Source organism: Corythoichthys intestinalis, chromosome 2 (genome assembly GCF_030265065.1).
Source record: "Corythoichthys intestinalis isolate RoL2023-P3 chromosome 2, ASM3026506v1, whole genome shotgun sequence".
Classification (NCBI taxonomy): Eukaryota; Metazoa; Chordata; class Actinopteri; order Syngnathiformes; family Syngnathidae; genus Corythoichthys; species Corythoichthys intestinalis.
Genome location: NC_080396.1, coordinates 29600713 through 29626887, shown reverse-complemented (window position 1 = coordinate 29626887; position 26175 = coordinate 29600713). Strand labels below are relative to the sequence as shown.

The window sequence follows — 26175 nt, the reverse complement described above, 5'->3', positions numbered from 1 at the left end:
TGTGTGAAAATCCGCCTTGGCTCAAAGTGGAAAGTGCAAATGACAATGGCGAACACACAGAGAGCAGTCTTGAGATGCGTCACGCCCAGATATGCCGCAACCGGGGCAGGCAAACCAGACAAACGTTGAGGGCCCTGAACTGATCAGTCCAAATCCAATCCACACAAAAGATGTGACAACTGTATGTTTACAGGTGGGTTCTTTTATGTACTCATATTTATGTGTTCACTTATATGCATTATGTAGCCTTTTATTCTCAGTCAAAGTGATCATTTAAAAAAAAAAAAAAAACATATAGCATTTGGTGTCATAGAAGTCCAGTTATCTCAATCCTTTGATTAAAACAAAGGTGTAACATGACCACCCTTCAATCAAGTCTTTGATAATCAAATCAGGTTAAGTCACAGACAACCCCCCAGCACTGTTGACCAATGGTTTGAATGATTACAGTAAACTCCCACTAGATTGTAAAACGTGAGCTACACAGTATATTGGATTCAGATTCTGGAACGTGTGTGCTTCATTCATTGATTTTGTTTATTGTTTGACTGCACCCTAAGACTAAGTATTTGTGTGTTGACTCCGTTTTTATTAAAGGGATCCACGGATAGAAAGACTTGTAGTTGTTGAAAGACAAACATTTCAGACTTCCAGTAGTATCGGAAAAATAATCTTCCCTCAAAGTTTATTCAGGCTGCCATCATTGATTCAATGATGGATTAATCTACAAAGAAATCCATAAAAGATTTGGTTGCCAGCTGCTGGCGAGTGGATGCATTTTTCTGGGACACCCTATATATAAATAACCAGATTCAGAAGAATTAAAGAATTATGTTTAAATGAGACACTTCACTGGTCCTCGGCACACATCTATGGGTCTTTGATCAATCTGTTCTTCTGTCAGCTTCACAGGTGCTGGGTGGGGTTTGCTGGCGTCTGGTTCTGTGCTACCTCGTTGCTGGTCCTGGCGCCGGGATTCTCTGCTCGGGTGGGTTTAGTTGCGCATGGTTGTGCATGGTCCCGTCGGGTGTGTGGTGGTCCCAAGGGTGGTTGGTGTATGCGGCGGCCACGGTTCCCTCCCGGGTCGGCCCGGCCTGAGCTGCATCTCCTCGTACAGGGTACTGGGGAGGTGCTTCCTGGTGTCATACCGCACACCCCTCCCAGCCCGGGGTTGGGGTGGGGGTCGCGCTTCCTTCTTCGGTGCTTGGTGTGGCACCTGTCCAGGGTATGTGGTGGGTGCTCGGGCGGCGGGGGGAGGGGTGGGTGGATGCGGGGGCACTGAGGGTGGTCTGGGGCGGGGGTTGATCGGGGCCCTGGCGCTTCCCCTGCCCTGCGGACGGTGGTTCTGGCGGACCGGGCCACACCTGCGGTAGTCTGCCTCTTAATTCACGTACTCCACACTTTGCACTGTAAATACCTCTCACGCAGTCACCTACATACTCATTCATTCCTCCGGAAAGAGATGAGACGGGGCCATACAGTCCCGGCCCGGCTCCCCCCTGATTATAATGCATCACTCACCAAGGTTGTGGGATGGATGGGACATGTTGGGGGGGTGACATCACGGTTGCCTCTTTACGGCAGGCCCCGCCATTCCCGAACCTCTTTTAACGCACGACACACATCATATTCCACAAGGGAGCTCTACCAAAGGGCAGTGGGACGGGCGGCTGGGTAAAACTTCCATGCACCGGTCCCACTGCCCTGAGCCGAGCTCTCCGATTTTAATGCATACATTGCACTACCCTCCCCACACAATCCAGTCACGGTGCTGGGTAATGGCCGCCAGTTGGGGACCTGGTAGGCACAGTAATGGGGTAATAGGTGGGTCCCACACTTGTTCTCTATGGTGTGGCTCCCAGGGCGTGGCCTCCCCTTTTGCCTGGGGTGCCGGCCGCTGGGGTGGGGGGATTGAAATGAGAGACTTTGTTTATGTGTTTGTTTTGGCTAGGTTCAGCCGGAGTTAAGAAGAAGAGGTAGAAAGAGTCAGGTAGCCATTTTGAAAAGACAAATTGCCTCCCGACTTCACCTGCGTACAAATCTTTTCGAGTGTTATATCAGTTTGACTCTAAATAGCAGCTCTTAATTCCAGTACTCTTAGTATGACAAGCATTGAAGAGAAGGTAAAGGGTCAGGTACAACCTAACATTGCTTTATGAAACGAAAGCTTTTGTTTGGCCATGTTTGTTTGTTTGTTTGGGCATGATCACTGTTTCCTAGTCAAATAGAGGAGCTTGGAAGACCACCACCACTCGTTTACTTCTGTGAAGTAAAAAGGCTTTTTATTCTGGTTGGGAAATTGGCTTGAGCTTTGATAGCAACGTCTGCAATTTTTCAATTACCCTGTTGTAAATTAGAGATGCAACACATTTATTTATCATATCACCTTGAGTTAAGCAGTGCTTGGTAATTATTATTATGATTATTCTCATTAGTAGTAGTGAATGTGTTTGTAGGTGGCAAATGGGCATTCAACACAGGCAGTGTCAAGTGTAAATTTTAGTAGTGGCCGCTGGCTGCTAGAAAAACATTGCCCCCCTGGTTGTAATTTGGACCCTTCTGCTGTGTAAAAGTCACAGCGCCTATCAGACTAAGATGAGAAAGATGGAATTGGAAAACAATGTCGGCACAGACACGATTTACATGATTATTGCCGTGAACTTTTTGATGTGCAGCCAGCAGGCAGCAACAACAACAACAGCAGCAGCAGCAGCAGTATAGCAGCATCCTGGGATTAGAGCCGCCGCCTCCCCCCTACGCGCACGCCTACCTCGCCAGCAAAAGTCCCTGACTCAATTAGAAACAAACCTCTGCAACTTCCTGGCACATAAGTACCCACACGCGGCCCCACCCGCCTCAACGCCAGCACAATGGGCGCACAGTCAGTGACATTCATACAAAGAAGAGCGGTCCGCAACACAAACACCTTTAATTACAGATCACATCTCATGAGGGGGTGGAGGCACACACTGCACCTTGATATGGTGTACACACACATCCTATGTGAGCAATGTTGCAAAACAGTGCTTCTACAAAATGAGCCATTAGCTCTGTTCAACCACATACAGCCAAAAGTGGTTGTGGTGCAGGCAAAGGTGAAAGTAAAATCACTGATTTAATTCTTTTGGTTAAGTCAAAGGCCGAAAATGTACTCAAGTACAGTACTTCCCTGATTTCTCTACATTTTGTTGTTTATTGAAGCATCCTCCAAAAGGTGAAACCCAAATACAAAAAGTCATTCTGAATGCACAAATAACAGCTATGTTTTCTCATTTAAGGTTAATTTGAATGTCAGCGCTCTCACTGCGCTGACCCAGGAGGCTTTGGAGGCATGAGTGGGGGGGGGCCGGTCTTGCTGCCCTCTGGCTGCCCACGGAGAGCCTGGTGGAGTGGGCGTTATCTATGGAGGGATTGATCCAGCTGTGACAAAAAGCGTCCCTGTTGGGGCCAAGAATCAGCAGATGACTTAGTGGACCAAAGTACTTGTGTTTGCTGTTAAAAAACATACCTTGTACAGGCTACTTTTACTCCCTTTAAATATTCCTGTGTACAGAGATGGGTAGTAAGGCATTACATTTACTTTTTGAGAAAAATACTTTGGGCTTTACTCGTCGTTACATTTTTTCCTTTTTTATTCTTTTTTTTCACTATAAAGCAATTTTCATATTCTGAGACACAGCCAACACGCTTTGTAGCTGGTTTAATGAAATTGTTAAATATTCTGTTGATCGGGTTTTATGCATGTAATTTCCAAACGTGATTATGAAAACAGAAAAACGCTTGTAATATGCTTAAAATTTTAGATCAAATACAACATGGGACACAGTGAGTAAATGTAAAGGCGTTAATCAGCCAGCCCATACAATAGAACATAACGGGATCCCTGATATTTGAAATCACTGATTGAATGAGTCATGTGTGGTTGTCCTTTTTTACCGGGGGCCATGAGATGAAGGTGAAGAAAATAGGGTAACAAAAGAATCTGAAAGGATTCAGACCCTTTTCGTATTATTATGGGCACTTCCTGCTTTCCACAATTGAGATAATCTAATATATTTTTCTTAGTCTGAGGCAGACTCAAAATACTAATTGTATTTCCAGTTTGCAAATGCCAAATTTTCTCCAAGCTGCCAGTTGTTTTTCACCGGCTTTGTTCAGTGCAGCGTCCAAGTGCCTAAAGAGCTGCTCAAGCCTAGCTTTACTGTACTTTCTGTTTTACAGTAGGGTAAATAAGTATTTAGTCAACCACCAATTGTGCAAGTTCTCCTATTTGAAAAGATTAGAGAGGCCTGTAATTGTCAACATGGGTAAACCTCAACCATGAGAGACTGAATGTGAAAAAAAAAAAAAAAAAGAAAATCACATTGATTTTTAAAGAATTTATTTCCTAATTAGAGTGAAAAAATTAAGTATTTGGTCACCTACAAACAAGCGTGATTTCTGGCTCTCAAAGAGGTCTCACTTCTTCTAACGAGGTCTAACGAGGCTACACTCGTTACCTGTATAAATGGCACCTGTTTTAGCTCATTATCGGTATTAAAGACACCTGTCCACAATCTCAGTTAGTCACACTCCAAACTCCACAATGGCCAACACCAAAGAGCTGTCGAAGGACACCAGAGACAAAATTATAGACCTGCACCAGGCTGGGAAGACTGAATCTGCAATAGGTAAAACGCTTGGTGTAAAGAAATCAACTGTGGGAGCAATTTTTAGAAAATGGAAGACATACAAGACCTCTGTTAATCTCCCGCAATCGGGGGCTCCATGCAAGATCTCACCCCGTGGCGTCAAAATAATAACAAGAACGGTGAGCAAAAATCCCAGAACCACACGGGGGGACCTACAGAATGACCTACAGAGAGCTGGGACCACAGTAACAAAGGCTACTATCAGTAACACAATGCACTGCCAGGGACTCAGATCCTGCACTGCCAGACATGTCTCCCTGCTGAAGAAAGTACACGTCCAGGCCCGTCTGCGGTTCGCTAGAGAGCAATTGGATGATCCAGAAGAGGACTTTGAGAATGTGTTATGATCAGATGAAACCAAAATAGAATTTTTTGGTAGAAACACAGGTTCTCGTGTTTGGAGGAGAAAGAATACTGAATTGCATCCGAAGAACACCATACTCACTGTGAAACATGGGGGTGGAAACATCATGCTTTGGGGCTGTTTTTTTCTGCATAGGGACCAGGACGACTGATCTATGTAAAGGAAAGAATGAATGGGGCCATGTATTGAGAGATTTTGAGTGAAAACCTCTTTCCATCAGCAAGGGCATTGAAGATGAGACGTGACTGGGTCTTTCAGCATGACAATGATCCCAAACACACAGCCAGGGCAACAGAGGAGTGGCTTCATAAGAAGCATTTCAAGGTCCTGGAGTGGCCTAGCCAGTCTCCAGATCTCAACCCCATATAAAATCTGTGGAGGGAGTTGAAAGTCCGTGTTGCCCAATGACAGCCCCAAAACATCACTGCTCCAGAGGAGATCTACATGGAGGAATGGGCCAAAATACCAGCAACAGTGTGTGAAAAGCTTGTGAAGTTACAGAAAACGTTTGGCCTCAGTTATTGCCAACAAAGGGTACATAACGAAGTATTGAGATGAACTTTTGGTATTGACCAAATACTTATTTTCCACCATGATTTGCAAATAAATTCTTTAAAAATCAAACAATGTGATTTTCTGTTTTTTTTTTTCCACATTCTGTCTCTCATGGTTGAGGTTTACCCATTTGACAATTACAGGCCTCTCTAATATTTTCGAGTGGGAGAACTTGCACAATTAGTGGTTGACTTAAATACTTTTTTGCCCCACTGTATATGTTGTGCATTAGTACTTAATTAGCATGGAACCTATCACACATCAATGCCTGGGATGCCATCATGGCAACAATGCAGGTCACAATTGGAGCATTAAAATAGCTTACTGCTGAAATTGCAGTCAATGTTGCTGCTAAAGGGGTCCAAAAGACTGCTGCCATTGGCATGGATGACTCAACAATGGCACCACTTTGCATCCTGTCGGAAATCCCCCACTCACTAGCAAATCATTGCAGGTCAAATGTCATGGCTGATATTGCCTGCTATTTATGACACAACTGGAAACGCTCTTAACACTAAGACAAGACATTCAAATTCAGGAATCTATATTTTAAATACATACAGTATATACACCAAGGGCGTAGGTTTGGTTTCAACATTGGTAGGGACGCCATTAAGTATAACCTGCATGTACACTTTTTTCTGGGGACGGGACATTAATAAGACCAAACAGATTGGGTACATTTCTCAAAAATAGCTCTTCCTACGTAAAAATAAAATGAATGAGAAGTTAAAATTATTTTCATGGGAGAGAGTCATTTTTCAAAATGCTTATGTAATATAAAGGAAGTTTACAGTGGTTGTGTTTTTGTGTTTTTTTGGGGGGTTAAAAAATGTGCATAGGCTGCAAATAAAAATATTTTTGGGAAAAATGATGTAAAAAATAAATCCATTTTAATTAATGAGTAAATGCACACAATGCACAGTTAATTAATTTTAACAGTAGAAAACGCACCGGAAGACACCTCTCTAAGCAGCTTTCTACTTGAGTTTTACAGGTTAGCAAGTTCACATGGTTTAATATTATGCCAACTCTGATGCAGGTCGGACTTTCAGTAGCAAAATTTGTGGTGTGTTCCCCCACCTCCACAACATTGATGTCTTTTAACATTACTAACAGTGGCTGCTGCTGCTGCTGGCCGAAAAAAACCTTCTAATATACCTCCTCTTCATAAGGGGTGGAGGAGGCAGCATGCTGACATGTATTTCTGCCGGAATTGTGTGAATGTGGAGGTTCTAGTCATCAGCCAACCGGCACATTAAGCAAGTGAAAAGGGGTTAAATGCAAGTCTGAACATAATGAAAGTAATTCATTTAATAATGGTAGGGTCAATTCTCTCCTTACAACATATGGGAAGACAATCTAAATGACCTACAGTATATAACTGAACTCATTTCATAATGCAAAAAAGGTTGCTTAAAAGTTGGTGGGGACAATTTGAGAATCCTGAAAAGTTGGTAGTGTTATGTTCCTACCGTCCCTATGCAAACCTACGCCCTTGATATACACACATCTATACGTGTTTCAAAACCTCTGCTTATCCTTTCTCCTGTTTTCGGAATACTCAATGGTCATTCCCGACTGGGGTCCCAGTGGGTTTATAAAATCCTGTGCTTGCACTCTCGCATTTTTCTGCAGTCTTTTGAGTATTGCTAGTTAAGAAGCAGCATGAATCCTGGGGGTCTGAACACACATTACACCAACAAATTCACTTGACATTTCACCCCCCCCCCCCCCAACAATAGTCTACTTTTTGAAGATTAATACTGTCCTCCCACACACGCCAATCCGAAGTAGGCGCACACGACCTCAATAACCCTCCACACGCACGCCACTTGAGCCTTAAAAACAGCCATTCTCAGTCCGTTACTGCCATCAAGTGGTCAAAACAAAAACTTCAACAACATCCTGCAGTGACTGAAACGTTTCTGGTTTGCGGTTTTAATTTGTAGCTATCTTTTTAGTCTCATAATGTCATAATGTGAACAGCTTTAGGGGGGGATGTTTTTAAAATACCAAATGTATCGGTAGGCCTACTTAATTTGTGAATTTCGTCATTTAGTATCTTGTTCTGAAAAAAGAATGTGAAAGAATGAACTGAAATAAACTGCTAGACAGAATGCTTAGAAAGAAATCTATGCAGAATGCTAACCAATAAAGTTGTGTAAACTAATCAGTTTATTATTTTAGATTCTCTTTTCCTCCTGCCTCAAAGCCTGCAACCAGCAACTAGTCTTTACGCAGGTCTTCATCACTTGCACAGAAGACATTTCACAGCATCTTTACACCACTTCTATCGTTACATACAATGGGGCAAAAAATTATTGTCAGCCACCCAACTCTGCAAGGTCTCCCACTTAAAAAGATGAGAGAGGCCTGTAAATCATAGGTATACCTCAACTATGAGAGACAGAATGAGGGTAAAAAAATCGTGAAAATCACAGTCTGATTTTTAACCTTTTGTTGCCAGATGTATCACATTTGATACACCTAAAATTTCCTGATTTTGAGAGTAATTCAGAATTTTGACATTTTTGAAAAATTTTTTTTTTAAATGATGGATGCAAGTCAACACATGCATCTGCAGGTTCCATAAGAAAAAAAGAAAACAGGATTTAGCTAGGGTTATAGATATTAGAGCGCGCATTACACATATTCATTTTGACATTTCTTTTTACAAATTTGGAAAAAAAGGTTTCATTAGGACCTTATTTTTCAAATTTTGGGATTCTCTGATAATTGCTTCAGGTTGCAGGTCTTTATCCCTTTAAAGCCTTTTTTCTCATGGAACCTGCAGATGCATGTGTTGACTTGCACCCATTAAAAAAAAAAAATTCTAAATTAGTGTCAAAATAATGAAATTCTAAGTATCAAATGTGATACATTAGGCTATAAGGGGTTAAGGGATAAATAATTTATTTGCAAATCATGGTGGAAAATAAGTGGTCAAGAACAAAAGTTCATCTCACTACTTTGTTATATTCCCTTTGTTGGGAATGACAGCGGTCTAAACATTTTCTTCACAAGTCTTCGCAAGGTTTTCACAAATTGTTACTGGTATTTTGGTCCATTTATATCCATCCATACCAGCTCATGGATCAAAGACTTTTTAATCAACCGGCCCCAACAGGTGAAACTGGGCCGCCACCTTTCATCTGCCCTCACTCCCAGCACTGGCTCACCGCGAGGCTGTATGCTGAGCCCACGCTTGTACTTGCTCCACACATATGACTGCAGCCCCTCCCACCCGGAGAACATCATCGTCAAATTCGCTGTTGACACAACGGTGGTGGGATGATAACCCAGGCCTACAGGAATGAGGTCCTGAACCTGGAGAGGTGGTGTGCAACCAACAACCTAGCACTAAACATCTCCATTCAAAGGAACTCATCCTGGACTTCTGGAGAAACAGCGCTACACCTGCCCCCCCGTACATCAACGGTGAATGTGTTGAGCGAGTGCAGCCATTCAAATTCCTAGGGGTCCATATCTCTGCGGACTTATCCTGGTCAACCAACACATCAGCCATGGTCAAGAAGGCACAGCAGCGACTACACTTTCTCAGAGTGCTCAAAAAGGAACAACTGAGCACAAACCTGCAGGTGACCTTCTACCGCTCCACCATAGAGAGCCTGCTGACCTACACTGTGTCAGTGTGGCAATCAAGCTGCACAGTGGCAGACAGGAAGTGACTGCAGAGGGTGACCAACACTGCACAAAAGATCATCGGGAAGCCACCGCCTTCCTTGACTGACACCTACAACTCCAGATGCCTGAACAGAGCAAAAAGCATAATATAGGACACTACACTCCCCGGCTTCCATCTGTTCAACCTGCTACCCTCTGGCAGGCGATACAGGTCCATATCAGCCAGAACAAACAGACTCAGAGACCGCTTCTTCCCTAAAGCTGTCACAATACTCAACTCTAGTTTGCATTGAGAAACCTATTGTAAACTGTAACCTGTATTTTGCACTGTTAATAACCAATATTTATTACTGAATGATGCTATCAAATGTCACCTTACCTATACCACAAGAGTATCACTATTACAAGTCACTGACTCCCCACTGATGCATTTTCTATTGTGTTGTGTATATTCTTTTGCATATTGGAGATTGTACATACTTTTCAATCCATTCTATGTGTGTGTGTGTGTGTGTGTGTGTGTGTGTGTGTGTGTGCAAACTATGGGGCAGCTTTAAATCTCACGACACTTTGTGTATTGACATTAAAGGCGTTCCTATTCTATTCTATTACTTCATGCAGATGATCTTGAGAGCAGTGACGTTTTGGGGCCGACACAGACTTTCAACTCCCTCCAAAGATTTTCTATGGGGTTGAGACCTGGGTATTGCCTAGGCCACTCCAGGACCTTGACATGCTTCTTACGAAGCCACCCCTTTGTTTTCCAGGCAGTGTGTTTGGGATCATGGTTATGCTTTAAGACCCAGCCACGTTCCATCGTCAATGCCCTTGCTGAAGGAAGGAGGTTTTCAACTCAAAATCTCACGATATTTGGCCCCATTTACCCTTTCCTTTACACAGATCTGTTGTCCAGGTCCCTTTTCAGAAAAACAAAGCAGGATGTTTCCACCACTTCCTTCACAGTAGATATAGTGTTCTTTGGATGCAATTCAGCATTCTTTCTCCTCCAAGCACAAAAAGTTGCATTTCTACCAAAAAATATACATTTTTGGTTTCATCTGACCATATGACATTCTCCGAGTCCTCTACTGGATCACCCAAATGCACTCTAGCAAACTTAAGATTGGCTTGGACGTATACTGACTTAAGCAGGGGGACAACTCTGGCACTGCAGGATTTCGGTTCTTGGTGGCGTAGTGCATTACTGATAGTAGCCTTTGTTACTTTGGTCCCAGCTCTCTGCAGGTAGTTCACGAGGTCGCCCGATGTGGTTCTGGGAATTTTGCTCACTGTTCTTGTGATCATTTTGACCCCACCAGCTTAGATCTTGCATGGAGCCCCAGATGGAGGGAAATTATCAGTGGTCTTGTATATTTTCCATTTTCTAATAACTGGAATAAGCGGCATGGAAGATGAATGAATGAATGAATGAATGAATGCTCCCACAGTTTCTTTTTTCACACCAAGCTGCTTACCTATTGCAGATTCAGTCTTCCCAGCCAGGTGAAGGTCTACTATTTTGTTTCAAGTGTCCTTTTTACAGCTCTTTGGTCTTGGCCGTATTGGAGTTTGGAGTGTGACTGTTTGAGATTGTAGAGCGGGGTCTTTTATACTGAGAATGAGTTCAAACACGTGCCAATAATACAGGTAACGAGTGAAGAGAACAGAGGAGCCTCTTTAAGAAGTTACAGCTCTGTGAGAACCAGAAATCTTGCTTGCTTGTAGGTGACCAAATACTTATTTTCCACCATAATTAGCAAATAAATTCTTTGAAAAATGGATTTTTCTGGATTTTTTTTCCTCATTCTGTCTCTCATAGTTGAGGTATACATATGATGACTATTACAGGCCTCTCTCATCTTTTTAAGTGGGAAAACTTACACAATTGGTGGCTGATTAAATACTTTTTTCCACCTCACTGTACCTAAATGGCTCTTGGTACTTATGCGTTACGTTCTAAATGTAATCTGATGAAAGTGGCTTCTTTTTTTCTCTGATGGTTACACTAGAGCAGCTCTATATACCGGGGACAAATTACCATGTGTTTGTAACATACTTGGCTTATAAAGATGATTTCATATTCTGAAAATATTACGGTCATTGTGGGCTTTTTGTGAAAATGATCAACATCATGGTGATTTACAAGAATCATTTATGTACATACGAATGAAATGGGCCTTCAGCAACACATGTACAGCATTTCGAATTCTTTGGCATTTGATTTTAGATGTTCACTTTCAGTGAGCTGTGTTTGATGGCATGGTTCTCTCCCAAAGTGCAGTCACCATATCTCTAATTCAAGATATAAACCATCAAAAATGAATGTGCTGATAGAATGCATATAAACAGTTTTGAGCATTACAGTGCTTTACTGGGAATGTGTAAGATAAGGCGAGTAAAACTGACTTTAGTCAAGCCAACAGGAATGTTGATCTAAAAACTGGTTTTGCATGAAACAAATGCACCCAGCTTCAAAATGCCGCCCTTCATTGACAAAATTCTTAAATTAAACTTAAATTAAACCACCATCAAATTAACTTACTATTGACATCAACAGATTTCCACATCAGCAAAAGTATTTACCAGTCTTCACGTGACAGGAAGTTGAACAACTGAGATCTAAAGATTTTTTTTTTCATGTCATCTTTGTCAGTCTGTAGACGCCGAAGGGGTAGGGCCCGGTCCATGTGTGGGCGGGACATCGCTGTCACCAGCGTTTCCGTGAGCCACCACTGCTGCATCACTAGGAACCTGACCACCAAGACAAGACATGGTTGAGTTTACACACTCCATTTGTTATAATGCTCACACATTCAGGGCAATTCCGTGCAAAGAACGGGGAATTGGTGGAAAATCACACATGTTCATGCATGGACAACTAGAAAAGGCCATAAGAGACAGCATAAAAGTCAGTATAGAGTGTATTCATGAAGTGTTCAGTCATTTGCGAGGTTATAAAAGCTCTCTTCCAGACATTCAAACACTTAAGAGTATAGGTCTAATCAAAAAGTGTAAAAAAAAAAAAAAAAAAAAAAAAAAAAAAAAAAAAAAAAAAGTACAAATTAGAATTTAAACCGTGAAAATCTTATGGTGGGTTACGTCCCTAACAACCCCTCATATACAATACACCTAGTGCGCACACACACGCTAACTTCAGTGAGCAGGCAAATATCTCACCTCTCTGCAGCAAAAGTTGGCCATCAGTAAGAAAAAGAAAGCATCAAGTCAGAAGATTAAAATCATCACACAGGAAATAATTGTGATTTGAATATCATGTGAAGTACACTGCAAAGTGCTGGAAACACAATACTATGGTGGCCAAGAGGTTTCAGGCGAAATGCAAAGTCCAAACACTTTGCAAAAGAACATGTCACTGGACCAAAGCAGAGAGATCAAGAAAAAATGAAAAATGGCCTGAAGATTAACTTCAGCCGATTTCTTCGCAACTATCGCAATTGCATCTGGGGGAAATGAAATTACGACTATAATTTCAAAACGTTCCAACAGGTAAGCGGATTTAAAAATACTGTACATGTGGTGGACATTCAGACAGTTGATAAAGGTAAACGAATACTGTGGGTGTGACCAGACTCACCTTTGTCATCCCTGGTAATAAAACAGCACAACTCACCCCAACGGAATACAAATATTAAAGGAATGTTGGCTGTTAACGCAGCAGAAATTATAATGTAATTTATTATTTACCAAAAACTAAAGGAAGGACTAAGGATGAGAGCTAGGATTGAGGCAAAGTGTAAAAAAAAAAATCATTAGTGGATATCTGGTTGTAGAACTTGACACACAACAACTTTTGTCTTCATTCTCAGTTTGGTTCACTGACATTCTGCCAGCCGGATGTATCTTTACAAACAATATGAAAATAGTTATTTAACCAAATGGGAATAAAAAATTTTAAATGAATGTGAATCTAACTTGATGTGGTTTATAGAAGTGACATGGTTCACCTGTAGTGGCTGCGTCTCACGAGGTGGCTGACCAATCTTGGCCATGTTCACCATCTCCGTGATTTGCATGATAGCGAAGGCGATGGTGACCCAGGGGGCGCCAGAGAGCCCCCAGGCTGTCCGGGCTATGTCCTCCTGCTCTTCTTGGTACTTGGTCTTCTTCACAGGGAGAGGGGCAACCTGGTTGTTGAGAGGGGGGCTCTCTCTCGTGCTATGGTTGTCTACTAAGTCAATGGTGGCAATAGGAACAGGGCTGGATGGGACTGGAATGTTTTCTGCCAGCATTTTGTCCTCTAGTCGAAGAGAAGAAAATGTCACAAGGTTGATTTCTGACGTATGAGGGTAGGCGGCTACAACCAACCGTTCTCTTCCGTTTTGCCTGTCAGACACTGGATGAAGGTGAAGATGAGGAGTATGACCAGGGAGGCCATACCAATACCCCGGAATGACACTGCAGCGCCTGTAAAAATTCAAATGATTCATAGCTCAAATTCATTGGATATCTGTCGTTGTCAATGCCATCCTATAATTTGCTAGAATTGGATCCAAGTGTTGTGATAACTTGACTTTAATGTGACACAACTTTCTGGTTTTTCAAGAAACAAGTTAATTGGTTTCCTCCCATCAAAGTGAGGCAAAATTTGACCGCGGCAAATATGCCGGTGAATGAGCGAGGGAAAAAATTGACGTTACTATAATAACCACAAGCGTGAACAAAGAAAGTGATGCATTCTGCATGGATATTTACGTATGACAAATGGCTTGACTATTATACATTTTCATTGTTAAGATTTTTCATGGAATGTCTATTAATAAATAGCCTTCTGCTCACACATTTGGCAGACTTTTTTTCTCAAATACAAGAACTGCATGGCCGCTACACAGTCGACTGGAATGCAATTATACATACATAATTGAAACGCATATTTCAGTATTTCATATGAACGCATTTTAGTTAAGACTTCAATAGTGTGTATGACAGTGTTTCTTTCCAGAACAGCTCTCAATGCAAAAAAGGCTCCACTGAATTAAGGCATCTTACCAAAATAACCAACCAGCAGTCCTCCCACCATGGCGCCGCAACCGCGGCCGAGCCCGAGGTGAAGACCCTGCAGAATGCCCTGGGCGGATGTCCTAAGAGCTGGCGGGACGGCGGCGCTCAAAAAGGAAATACAAGCGGCCCAGACAGAGGCATGCGTCACACCTGCAACACCACGAGTCAAACAACATCCTGTAGCATCATATCACTTTCGATTTTCAATGCAAGATGTGAGTAGTGAAATTCTTTTGCACATCATGTGACTTATGACAGTAACATTTTTTACCCAAATACTGAAATTAAACTTTTCATTTTTTGTAACCTGCAAATACAATATTACCGGACAACAAATTGATGGATCAATATTATTCTTTGTGGACAACAAATTGATGGATAATTCAATAAACAAGCTTCTTGAAATCTGATAAAGAAAAATATGCCCAATTACTATTCAATTAAATTTCGAAAAAGAACTTGGTAACAAAAGACCTGCCTGCAATATCTTAATTAACAGTGAAGACAGTTTTGGTTGCGATTTTATCAAAAAAAAAAAAAAAAAAACTTCTGAGGGGGCCTTAAGGCCTCACGTTTTTTGCCAACCAAAGCCTGTATGTATGTTACCTTGAAGGACCTCCATTGGCAGCACAGTCCAGGCATTATGGAGGTATGAGATGTACAAGTATCGAGCAGTGTTGCAGCCCAAGCCAATGTAGAGCACCCTGAGGCCAAAAACATGCCCACAATTAATAACTACATTGTAAAAAAAAAACAACTAATAAATAGGGCTGTCAAAATTATCGCGTTAACGGGTGGTAATTAATTTTTCTAATTAATCACGTTAAAATATTTGACGCAATTAACGCACATGCCACGCTCAAACAGATTAAAATGACAGCACAGTGTCATGTCCACTTGTTACTTGTGTTTTTTTGGTGTTTTGTCGCCCTCTGCTGGCGCTTGGGTGCGACTGATTTTATGGGTTTCAGCACCAAGAGCATTGTATATTTATTGACATCAACAATGGCGAGCTACTAGTTTATTTTTTGATTGAAAATTTTACAAATTTTATTGAAACGAAAACATTGAGGGGTTTTAATATAAAATTTCTTTAACTTGTACTAGCATTTATCTTTTAAGAACTACAAGTCTTTCTATCCATGGATCGCTTTAACAGAATGTTAATGTTAATGCCATCTTGTTGATTTATTGTTCTAATAAACAAATACAGTACTTATGTACAGTATGTTGAATAGAGGTGTGCAAAATTTCCGATTCTTAGATTATTCGCGATTCGGCCGTGGAAGATTCGAGAACGATTCACAAACATCCAAATTCCGATTATTGAAATATGCCAAGAGGAAGTACAACACACTCAGCGCGCCGCGCGCTCTTCGGTCCGCAATGAGGAAGAACGGAGCGAGAGTAGCTAAACATCATGCTTCTCATTATCCGGCCCCTCGGGTAATGCCAATGCTCAACTCAAGGCTCTAGCTCAACTCATGCCACGAGATAAAAAAACACAACGACATACCTGACTGCTGCCGAAAAGCTGCTACAAGTAATGGATATTAGATATCATTTATATAGGACTAGATTCATTATAGCTTCGGTAGCGTTAGCAGCACATCTGCAAAAAGCTAGATGCTGGCGTTAGTAAACGGCCGCCATCTTAAAGCAGTACACTTCCCTGCAAGGCTGTTGTAGCGAACCTTCCAAGCAAACCTAATTTTTATCTAAAATACTCCTAAATCGGTAAAATATTGACTTGAATCTATCTTTAAAATAGTTTTAAAACTTTCACATGCCGAAAGTAGACAAAAGGGAAATTATGGAATAACAGGAGCAATTTTAACAACTTTAACGGTTGATTGACAACATTAAATTAATTGAATGTAGTTTAAAGCTGCTGATACAGAATGGGGACTGGAGTTTTTTATTTACTGTTATTTTTGTATATTTGTTTACTGCTATATGTTAACTTGATACTGAAATAGTAGTTTGGTTTAGCCTGAGAGTATTTTTGAACTATTTTGGAACTAATGTACAAAACATTAGGGGGGTGCATCAATAATCGTTTTATAATCGAATCGGAGCCTCTGAATCGTAATCGAATCGTTAGGTGCCCAAAGATTCCCAGCTGTAATGTTGAATGTATATATCCGTCTTGTGTCTTATCTTTCCATTCCAACAATTTACAGAAAAATATGGCATATTTTATAGATGGTTTGAAGTGCGATTAATTACGATTAATTAATTTTTAAGCTGTGATTAACCCGATTACAAATTTTAATCGTTTGACAGCCCTACTAATAAAATATTCAACGGTCTTACATGAACAACTATAAATCCAAACAGGACCCACCCTAAAACCACAAATTCATAAGAAGTCGGGATCAATGTTTGCTTAGAACACACACATTTGGAGACACACACATTTACATGCACGTGAAAACTAGGTGTAATTTTTTAAATTGCACCACCATGTAGTGGCAGTGCTTTCACAGAGTAAAAGTGGAGGCTCCCTGCATTGGCATCCACACAGAATGCAATTACAGTACTAGTATGCGTGAGCTTGCTGTATTGACATCAACAAAGAATGTGGAGGCCTGGAGCATGCTTGGAAATGTTGCAGCTGAACTCAAATTCACCTTCACCACTACGTAGATGTTACTGTGGTCTGAGAATAGGTGCTGGTGAAACGCTAACAAAGGTACTCTTCGGCAAGAACCTGAAACCCTCAAAGTACACAGAGGTCAATGCCAGTAATTTCCCTAGGGGTTTTCAAACGTGTATAACAAATTTTAACTTCGTTCTGATGATGGATAATATAAGTATTTAAAAACATTGACTGTCCATCACGATGGTTAAACTATTTTTTGTGGGTCATATCGTAACTATCCCGAGACATAGTGGGCTACTGAGACAGTCAAATTCTTATCAATATACAGTACATTGACAAATTATACGGTAATATTATGTACTGTGTCCACATTTGCCACAACATTGTATTTTCATTATTTATTTTGTAATATTTTTTGGGTAAACAACTAATTTCCATTTTATGTTAAGAAGTGGGCAACAGGGTGGTGACTGGATTGCTCGTCACCTTACAATTCTGAGATCGATAGCTCTGGCCTTCCTGTTTGACGTTTACATGTTCTCTCCATGTTTATGTTGGTTTTCTCCCGAAACATGGCAGACTGATTAAACACATTTAAATTTTTATTTTACCTTGATTTAACCAGGAAAAGTCCCACTCAGATTAACAACTTCTCTTCTAAGGGAGTCCCGACCAGAGACAGTGTTACATTTCAGCCTTTTAAGTTTGGATATCACAGTAAAACTGCTTCAAAAACTTCCAAATCATTGCTCATGGAAAAAAACAAAAACATAATAATTACCTTTATTGATTTTTTTGGGGACTGAATGAGTAAAGTGATCTGGCATGCTGGGTCAAGCAATCATTGAGTTGGACACTCAGGATCTGTCTAGTTCTCCTAGACCAGGGGTTCCCAAACTATTCCACATCGGGCCACTGTGGGTGCTGGATTTCTTTCCAACAAAACAGGACAATACATGTGTACCAATTTGGGGTTTTACAAGTGTAATCAGTTGATTGTAGTCAGGTGCTGCTTGTTTTAGCAGAAACCTCATTGGTTAAACGGTCTGTGCTCGATCTGTAGGAACAAAAACCAGGACCCACAGGGGTCCTTGAGGACCAGTTTGGGAACCACTGTCCTAGACACAAATAAATGAAATTGGGGTGCAAGATACAGTCAAAATCTCACCTGATGTGTCCCACCAGCTCAATGAACTTGTGACTGGTAAAGTAAGCCGCGAGCTCCGAAACGTGACTAAGGACGGAGCAGACACCAAAGAGAGTGTAAGTGCCGTGAAGGTCTTCCAGGTGCCAGTATAGGAAGCTGAAGACAAAGCCGTAGCCGAAGCCCATAAACCAGGCCACGAATAGAACAGAGCTGTAGCGCACACTGCAGAGCAACTTCAAAAGGTCAGTGAAGTGGAACTCCTGATGGACAACGACACTACTGTTGGATGGATCGGAATCGGCCGGCGCCTGCCCAGTGTCTGGCTCCACTTCAACACCTTCTGGAACTTCCTGTCGATAGTCAATCTCCTTTTCAAAGTAGAACTGAGTTGCAACAACAAACGCTGCACCCATTAGCACACCAAAGACAATGAAGGCGATCTGATAGTTGCGCAGCCGGACATCTGGCAGAATACAGCCGAGACCGTCAACCACAACGCTAATGTGAGTGTGGTCTATCCAGATGCCCACTAGTAGCATGGCGAGCCCCCAGCCCAGAGATCCCCACATCCTCTGCAGGCCGTAGCGATCGCGGGCTTTGCCAAGGTACTTCAGCGTGACTGTGTCCACCATGGTGAGGGCCGGAGCGCTGAAGAACTCTCCGACTATGATGACCAGCAGAATGATGAGGAAGATGTTCTCCACTTGAGAACTGTCATAGACTATAAGGTACTCCTTCAAAATGACTGTCGGAACAGTTGTGGTGGTTGTAGTAGTTGTGTTGACAGCTGGTGGTGTATCATTGACACTTCGCTGGGATCTGCGGTTGGGCAACTCAGTGAGCCAATACAGGTCGAAGAGGCTGCGGCGGACACGCTCGGATGTGTTATTATCCTGTGTGAAGTTTCCAGGTGGGAGAGTTGTGGTTACTGGGGGCGCTGTTGTTACGTCGGCACCCTTCTCCACACATTTCATGTCGGCCGGCTTTACAAAGCCAATGCCACAGTTGAACACCAACCAGCAGAAGACTGAGAAGAGCAACAGAACCTTGCCCTTCTTGAAGCGGTCGGCCACCACGCCCCAGAACGGCGCACTGCAGAATTCGATGAAGTAACGGATGCCTACCAGCAAACCGCTGCGACTGGCAGACATACCCAGCTGCTTATAGTAGACGGCAAGCAGCGGGTGCAGTGAGCCGTAGGCGGCGTAGAAGAAGAAGTAGAAGATTTTAGAAATGAGCAGGTGAGTATTGATGCGGAGGAACATTGTTTTGCAGCAGTCCAAGGAGCTGGAAGGTCTGGTCGGCAGGGTCGCTGGCTGCTCGACTGAGGTGGAGGGAAAGGAGGGATCAGGAACATTGTTCTGCTGCAACGACAGCTTGTTGAATGCCTCCGCCGGCACAGACTTGTCGTCCTCATCATCATCGGTCAGGATGACAATCTTGTCATCAACTGGCATATCTGGAGGAAAATGACAACATCAGGACCTTGGTATTCCTGCACAAATCATTTGATCCAAATCCAGTGGTGCCTTGACTTAAGAGCAGCACAAATGTAGGTTTTTTTCCAGTTACAACTTGGCGCTTGAAGTTGGTATTATACCTTATATAGATATAGTAAACTGCTCTATATGGTCATCAGCACAACAGCACCCAAAAACTATTTTTAAAAACTAATTCAATCATGTAAAAAAATCTAATTTATTTAGCTGCTATCGATTAAAATACTGCACTTTAGTTTACTCTGTTGTCCTTGAAGAACTAGCTTCTCTCGGACCAATTTCCCCGCTCTCTCACTCTCACTTGCTTTATACAAGCAAATACTAACTATTTGTTTACATAAGGTGTAAAAGGCGAAAGTTAAACGGAAGGTATCATTGCAGATTCAGTTAACATAGTAGGCCGAGTTACTGCTGTCTCATATATTCCAAAGGTTAAAAAAATATCATTAGATTTCCTCAATTTGAAATGGTTAATCATGTGTAAAATTAACAGTGAAATGAAAAGGTTTGTGTAAAACTAAGACTGCAAAAAAAAAAAAAAAAAAAGCCCAAAATCAAAAATTCAATACTCATAAATGTCTTTCAATGGGTCATAATTTTAAAATGTGTCAAGCGAAAATTTAATCTTTAAAAGATCTCTATGCCAGTGATTTAAATGAATTTATGAACTTTTACACAGTAGCTGTGTTTGTATATAATCTGTTATTTCAACTCATTTGCTGCCAGTGACGGCGCTAGATGTCCAATCCATTTTGACTGGTAGAAGTTAGCAGATGAATTGGATGTGTATCATTGTCAATGGTAGGCAATGAATTAACCCCCCCCCCCCCCCCCCCCCCACTACCCACACAGTGCAGTAACTAGTGGGGAATAGACCCTACTCACATGACGTCACAACCATGTCTCCACGCCATATTGTCCGTCTACTCGTCGTGTTGATGCATTACCGCTACGTAAATTCCTCCGATTATGGCGTGTTTTTCTGCTCGTTAACATTAATAATCAAAATGGTGAAGGCGTGTGTGGCGGTTGGTTGCAATAAGAGAGAAGATAGACGGAGAGACTTGAAGTTCTACCGTATTCCGAGAGACCCGGAGAGGTGAGCGAGATGGACTGCTGCAATTCGACGAGAAAACTGGGCTCCAAACGATTACCACGGATTATGTAGTAGTCATTTTATATCTGGTAAGATGCATTTAATATATATTTAGAGGGTTTTGGGCTGACAACCACAATTAAGATCATTGCGAGGCTAATCGCCGACAACATGCAGTTTCAAATTCAAGATGCTTATTTCTTCCACCATCGTTACATTTTGAATAATATTTAGCTGGTACCAAGTGAAAGAAGCTGGCCTCGTCTACGGATTATCAGTTAAACAGGTGTGTCCAAACCTTTTGCAAAGGGGGCCAGATTTGGTGTGGTAAAAATGCGGGGGGTTACCTTGGCTGATTTACATAGAACAATATATTTAAACAAATTTTAGCAAGCCCTTCCGTGTGTCACATTTGCTTTATTATTTTTTAAATTCATAATTTCAACAGTCTCGTCTTTGTGGCTTTCTCTTTCGACACTCGGACTCTTGCGAAATACTGCTGCTGTGAAAAAAAAAAACTAGCTTCAAGTTGCTATAATTTCTCGCTGCGTATCTTCCCTGTAATGTTGTCGTACATGTCAGCGTGGCTTGTTTAGTAATATTGCGTCACATCGAACTCTTTGAAAACAGCGACTGTCTCTTTGCAAATGAGGCAGACACAGTTGTTGCGTGTTTTATTGAAGAAATAGTCCAATATCCACCTATCCTTGAAGCGTCGGCCATCGCAGTCAACTTTTTTTTTTTTTGATTGTCGCCATTTTAGAAATCACACAGGGTAATGTTGCTTAGAGTGCTGCGCTTAAAGTTTTTCAAACTTTCGTGAGAATAGGCTGATTTTGTGTGGACAAGATAGTTATAGATATCAGGGTAGCAGATGTCAGGCAGAGAGGGCGAAGACAGCGGGTCGAAAAATATCGATTTAGACAACAAATATGGATCTGGCGAATAAATAGACTGAAGCTTTTCCACATAACGCCTTTTATGCAACGCATCCAATGAGTTTACAGCGTCTGAAAGCACCGGGGCTTCCATGAATTGCTCTATAAACTGAACGACTAATTGAAACCATTGAGAATAGGGCTAAACAGAGACGGACAATATGGCGGCCGGATACAGCGACACGTCATTCTGTGACGTTGGTGAGTAGGGTCTATAGATGGCACGGTCTATGGAACATGATTTAACTCTGGACAGACATCAAGTGGTCCCAGCACCTCATGTTAGAAACCGTAACGTCACGCCGACGCGGAAGTGCTTCGTTTCTTTCGCAGCTTTAAAATGAAGTACACAATCTGATCAAGACAACGCACTTATTAAAGAGTAAAAAATAATGTTTGTAAATGGATAAGCAGTTGAACAGACCGAGTATAGATAGAGGGTGCCTCCATTTAATACTGTGCTTGACGGAGCTTACTTGCCCTATAACAAATTCAAAAAATTGAAATGGTAGGAAAAATAAAAATCATTTGCTTACCTGCTTAGGTCACCGATCCCATTCACGTCTAATTATTATCACGCACTTTCTCTTTGTGGTTTTCGCCAATGGTAGTAAAACATTTCTACCATAAAATTCCTTACAATTTCTCTGTGTGTCGATTTATTGTAACACACTTTGACGTACTATAATAATTTCGTTCGATACCCTCTTTGTTACCGGCTCGTCTTTAATCGTGGTGAGCTCGTCTAACCGGAGTTCCCACCTGTCCCAAGCGGACGCCAGTGTAAAGTGAACTATGGTGAATACAATATACTTCCGTGAATGGCTGTCAAAATAAAAACCTATGTCACAATATACGTGCAATATCGTCAATGGAATACTCCAACAACATAATTTATGGCACAGTTTTACAGTATAGATTAAATATAATTGCATAATCGGTTGTGTGTGCACAACCGTTTATGTTGATTTAACCGGACCTTTCGTCGAACGTATTTGTCCTTATTTTTTCTATATCCGCCTTGCATATTGGTCAAATACGATGAACTTCCTATTGAGAGTCATTCAAAGGGGACACTCCCTGTCCCGTTAATAACAAACGAACAATGCAAACCGGAAACTCTTGATCGACCATTAGGTCTAATGGACTGGAAGCCCAATTTAATCAGTATCCGATTTATTTTGTTTTCTGATTTGTTTTTCGCTGAATTTTAAAAGATACATAAAGAAATACTAAACATAAACAACAATTCGATTAATTTACAATCAAAGATTTGTTTGAAGCGTATACTATTAATTTTAGCATTATTTATTTGTTGACTCTATGAAATCCTGTATCCACAAGGAGGCGTAGAAATACAGAGACAAAAATTTACATAAAGAGTCCTTCATTCACGTCTCACATATTTTAATGTTGATCAAATAACACGAACAGGTTTTGGTTCATCAACATGGCAGAAAAGCAAGTAAATAATACAAAAATGTCTGCCTGACACAAAATGCCTACAAGGGCCCATGAGAAATGATAAATAGGCAGCAAATAACGTATACCTTTCGTACAGTGGTACTAGTGATTCCATTTATACCTCAAAGTATTTCAAATAAGCTTTTCCCACTGGAAATGTCATTCATCCGTTCAAGTACCATCTACAAAAACATTGTGCCAAACTGATAGTTTCCAAGTTCGTTCACCTCAATTTAACCAATTTAACTCTAGACATGAAAACACTAAGTGCATAGGCGGAGTTTGACTTTTGGGCCGAGGGGGCACAACATGTTGATGACCCCAAAAAGTAGTGTCAGCAATAAAATTAACATACAAGAATATTCATAATAATAAGTTGAAAATGAGCGTTTTTCTGTTTCCCATCATTCTTGAGGGGACTTCTAAATCAGGCTGCTTAGGACTGCTATATACTTTTCGCCTGGATCGTCATCCATTGAATATGGTACGCCCGCCGGTGTCGTGCCAATGTAGTTACCCCAGTCAAAAATTGTATTCCCTGGGCAGAGCCATATGGAGGTAGATTTGTGTCTCCATCATACGATGAAAAAAATGTGTTTGAATGCAAAAATAAATTTGAAATTCAAAAAAATACATTTGAAAGCTATTTTTCTTTGAACTTTTGTTTTGATTGAAATCCATTTTTTTTTTTTTTTTATAGGAGCAACTTTTTTGATTGAAATAAGAAGTAATGTTGTTTTGCATTTAGGCCACATTTTGGCTAGGATATTTGTGTCTTTATTATTCAATAAAAAATAAGTTGCTGCAAACAAAAAAAAAAATATTTTCAAATGAAAAATCACTTCAATCAAAAAAAAGAAAAAATTCAATCATAGGAAAACGTTTTTGAATGCGAAAAAATATTTGAGACTCAAATATTTGCATTTGAACACTTAATTTTTAATTATAAAAGTTTTCTTTGATTTTAGAACTCCTTTTTGTTTTTGGGCCATATTATGGTAGGACACTTGTGTTTAAATCATTCAATCCCCCCAAATTTTGGGGGGATTGAATGTCAAAATTTGCTTCAGTCCCCCAAAAATATTTTCAAACAAAGAAAAAAATCATTTGAAAGATAAAATTGCAATATATTTATTTATTTTTTTTTTTAATTAATATGCAAAGCAAATGACCATCTTAGGTGCTAGTCACATGATCTGTTCGAAAAATAATTTTGACCCATTATAAAAATATATTTTTTTGTTCATTTCATTCATTTTTGTTGTTTGCTTTAATGCTTTACAACTTTTATTTTATTAAGTATTTGATACACTGCCAATGGGTTTTCCCATTAGCAGTGTATCAAATACTTGTTCTCCCCACTGTATATAGACCCTACCCACCGACATCACAAAATCACGTGATCGCTGTATTGTTCCGCCCCATTGTCCGTCATTTTGTGTCTGTATTATCAATGGTCTCAATTGATCGAGCAATTTATAACGCATTTCATGGAAGACCCGGTGCTTTCGGATGCCGTAAACTCACTGGATGCGTTGCATAAAAGGCGTTATGTGGAAAAGCTTCAGTTTATCCATTCGCCAGATCCATATTTGATGCCTAAATCGATGTTTTTCGACCTGCTGTCTTCGCCGTCTTTGCCTGACATCTGCTAGCTACCCTGGTATTTACAACTATCTTGTCCACACAAAATCAGCCTATTCTCACGAAAGTTTGAAAAATTTTTAAGAGCTTGGAGGCTTATAAATACTTGTTGCTGGTTGGGTGAAACAGGTCCTCGTCCACGAAAATTCGGCAGGAATCTATCTTGTGCTTGGAATGGTGAGTTACCAAATTTTCAATTCAAAATCTTTTGTTCTTGCTAACATCCACTGTCAAGTCTAATGTATTTCATGTCATTTGTCAATGGAGCTAGGGCTTTTAATGTTTATATGGTTTAGCGATAGCACTCTCACTATATACATACGTGTATGTTGTCGGCGATTAGCCTAGCAATGATCTTAATTGTGGTTGTCAGCTCAAAACCCTCTAAATATATATTAAATGCATCTTACCAGATATAAAATGACTACTACATAATCTGTGGTAATCGTTTGGAGCCCAGTTTTCTCGTCGAATTGCAGCAGCCCATCTCGCTCTCCTCACCGGGTCTCTCGGAATCCGGTAGAACTTCAAGTCTCTCCGTCTATCTTCTCTGTTGTTGCAACCGACCGCCACACACGCCTTCACCATTTTGATTATTAATGTTAACGAGCAGAAAAACACGCCGTAAATAGGAGGAATGTACGTAGCCGTAACAGGTAAACACGATGTGTTGACGGGCAATTGGGCGGCACCAGTCAGGAGGGCGGAGTTGTGACGTCACGTGGGTAGGGTCTACAGGAAAGTCAATTACATGCAATGACACTTTTCGGCCACCGGGGGGGCTGTCCCCCATTAAACTCTGCTTATGACTAAGTGACGTTGGAAGTCAATTAAAATGCCAAAAAGTCCCTTTTTTTTCCTAAAAAATGTTTTCTAAAACTAACAAAATTGTGTTAAGTAATAGCTAAACACACTGTATTAAGAGAATGAAAAGACAAGAGCTGGGTAAGCATGAGATATTTCAAACGCGGTTAATAGTGTAATATTCTTGCAAATACTGTAACTTTGATTAATCACATTGTCCCATACAAACTAATAATAAATTCAAAAGGCTGGCAGAGATTTTTTTTTTTACACTTAAACGTAATATTACAGCGCCTCTCATCATCTTACCTTTCTGTTTGACCTCCCCTCACCCAACCATGCCCACTTTACCCACCTAAGTTCTGCCTCTGCAAGTGGCATACTAGTACTCTGAGTGGAGCTACATGTTTGTTTGTTCCACCACTCTAATACCCATCAGCACGCTGTTCTCAATTGCATCAGATCAGGATACAGAATCAAACAAAGCAGAGAAAAGGCTTGACTTCGTCTTTGGTGACTCTGATGTTAATGCATGATTAAAATAACTTGTTAACTTGCCCAGCCTTGTAAGGCATAAACTTGATCTAGCAAGTGTAATTATTGTTCACGTGACCACAATAACTACTGATCCAAAAGTGCTCCTTGTTAAATTAGTCAACTGTTGAAAGAAAGCAAACAAACAAAAATTAGAAGGAAAATTG

General features: G+C 40.9%; 1 protein-coding gene across 3 annotated transcripts; it reads right to left on the bottom strand.

Annotated features, from left to right (window-relative positions):
• Positions 1-1409: 1409 nt before the first annotated feature.
• Positions 1410-26143, bottom strand: LOC130912090 (major facilitator superfamily domain-containing protein 6-A-like). Of its 3 annotated transcripts, XR_009062538.1 has the most exons (8): positions 22099-22451; positions 18051-19488; positions 14884-14981; positions 14266-14427; positions 13585-13683; positions 13224-13516; positions 11842-12009; positions 1410-3438 (listed from the first exon to the last, which is right to left on the bottom strand). XR_009062538.1 is itself a non-coding variant. In XM_057829894.1 (7 exons), exons 2-7 carry the CDS (start codon positions 19484-19486, stop codon positions 11908-11910), a joined length of 2190 nt encoding a protein of 729 aa, XP_057685877.1. In that variant the 5' UTR covers positions 19487-19488; positions 25784-26143; the 3' UTR covers positions 8438-11907. The 3 variants fall into 3 exon arrangements, 2 of the variants coding, with proteins under 2 accessions (XP_057685877.1, XP_057685876.1); XM_057829894.1 differs by lacking the exons at positions 1410-3438; positions 22099-22451 and adding an exon at positions 25784-26143 and having other exon boundaries at positions 8438-12009; XM_057829893.1 differs by lacking the exon at positions 1410-3438 and having other exon boundaries at positions 8438-12009; positions 22099-22450.
• Positions 26144-26175: the final 32 nt, after the last annotated feature.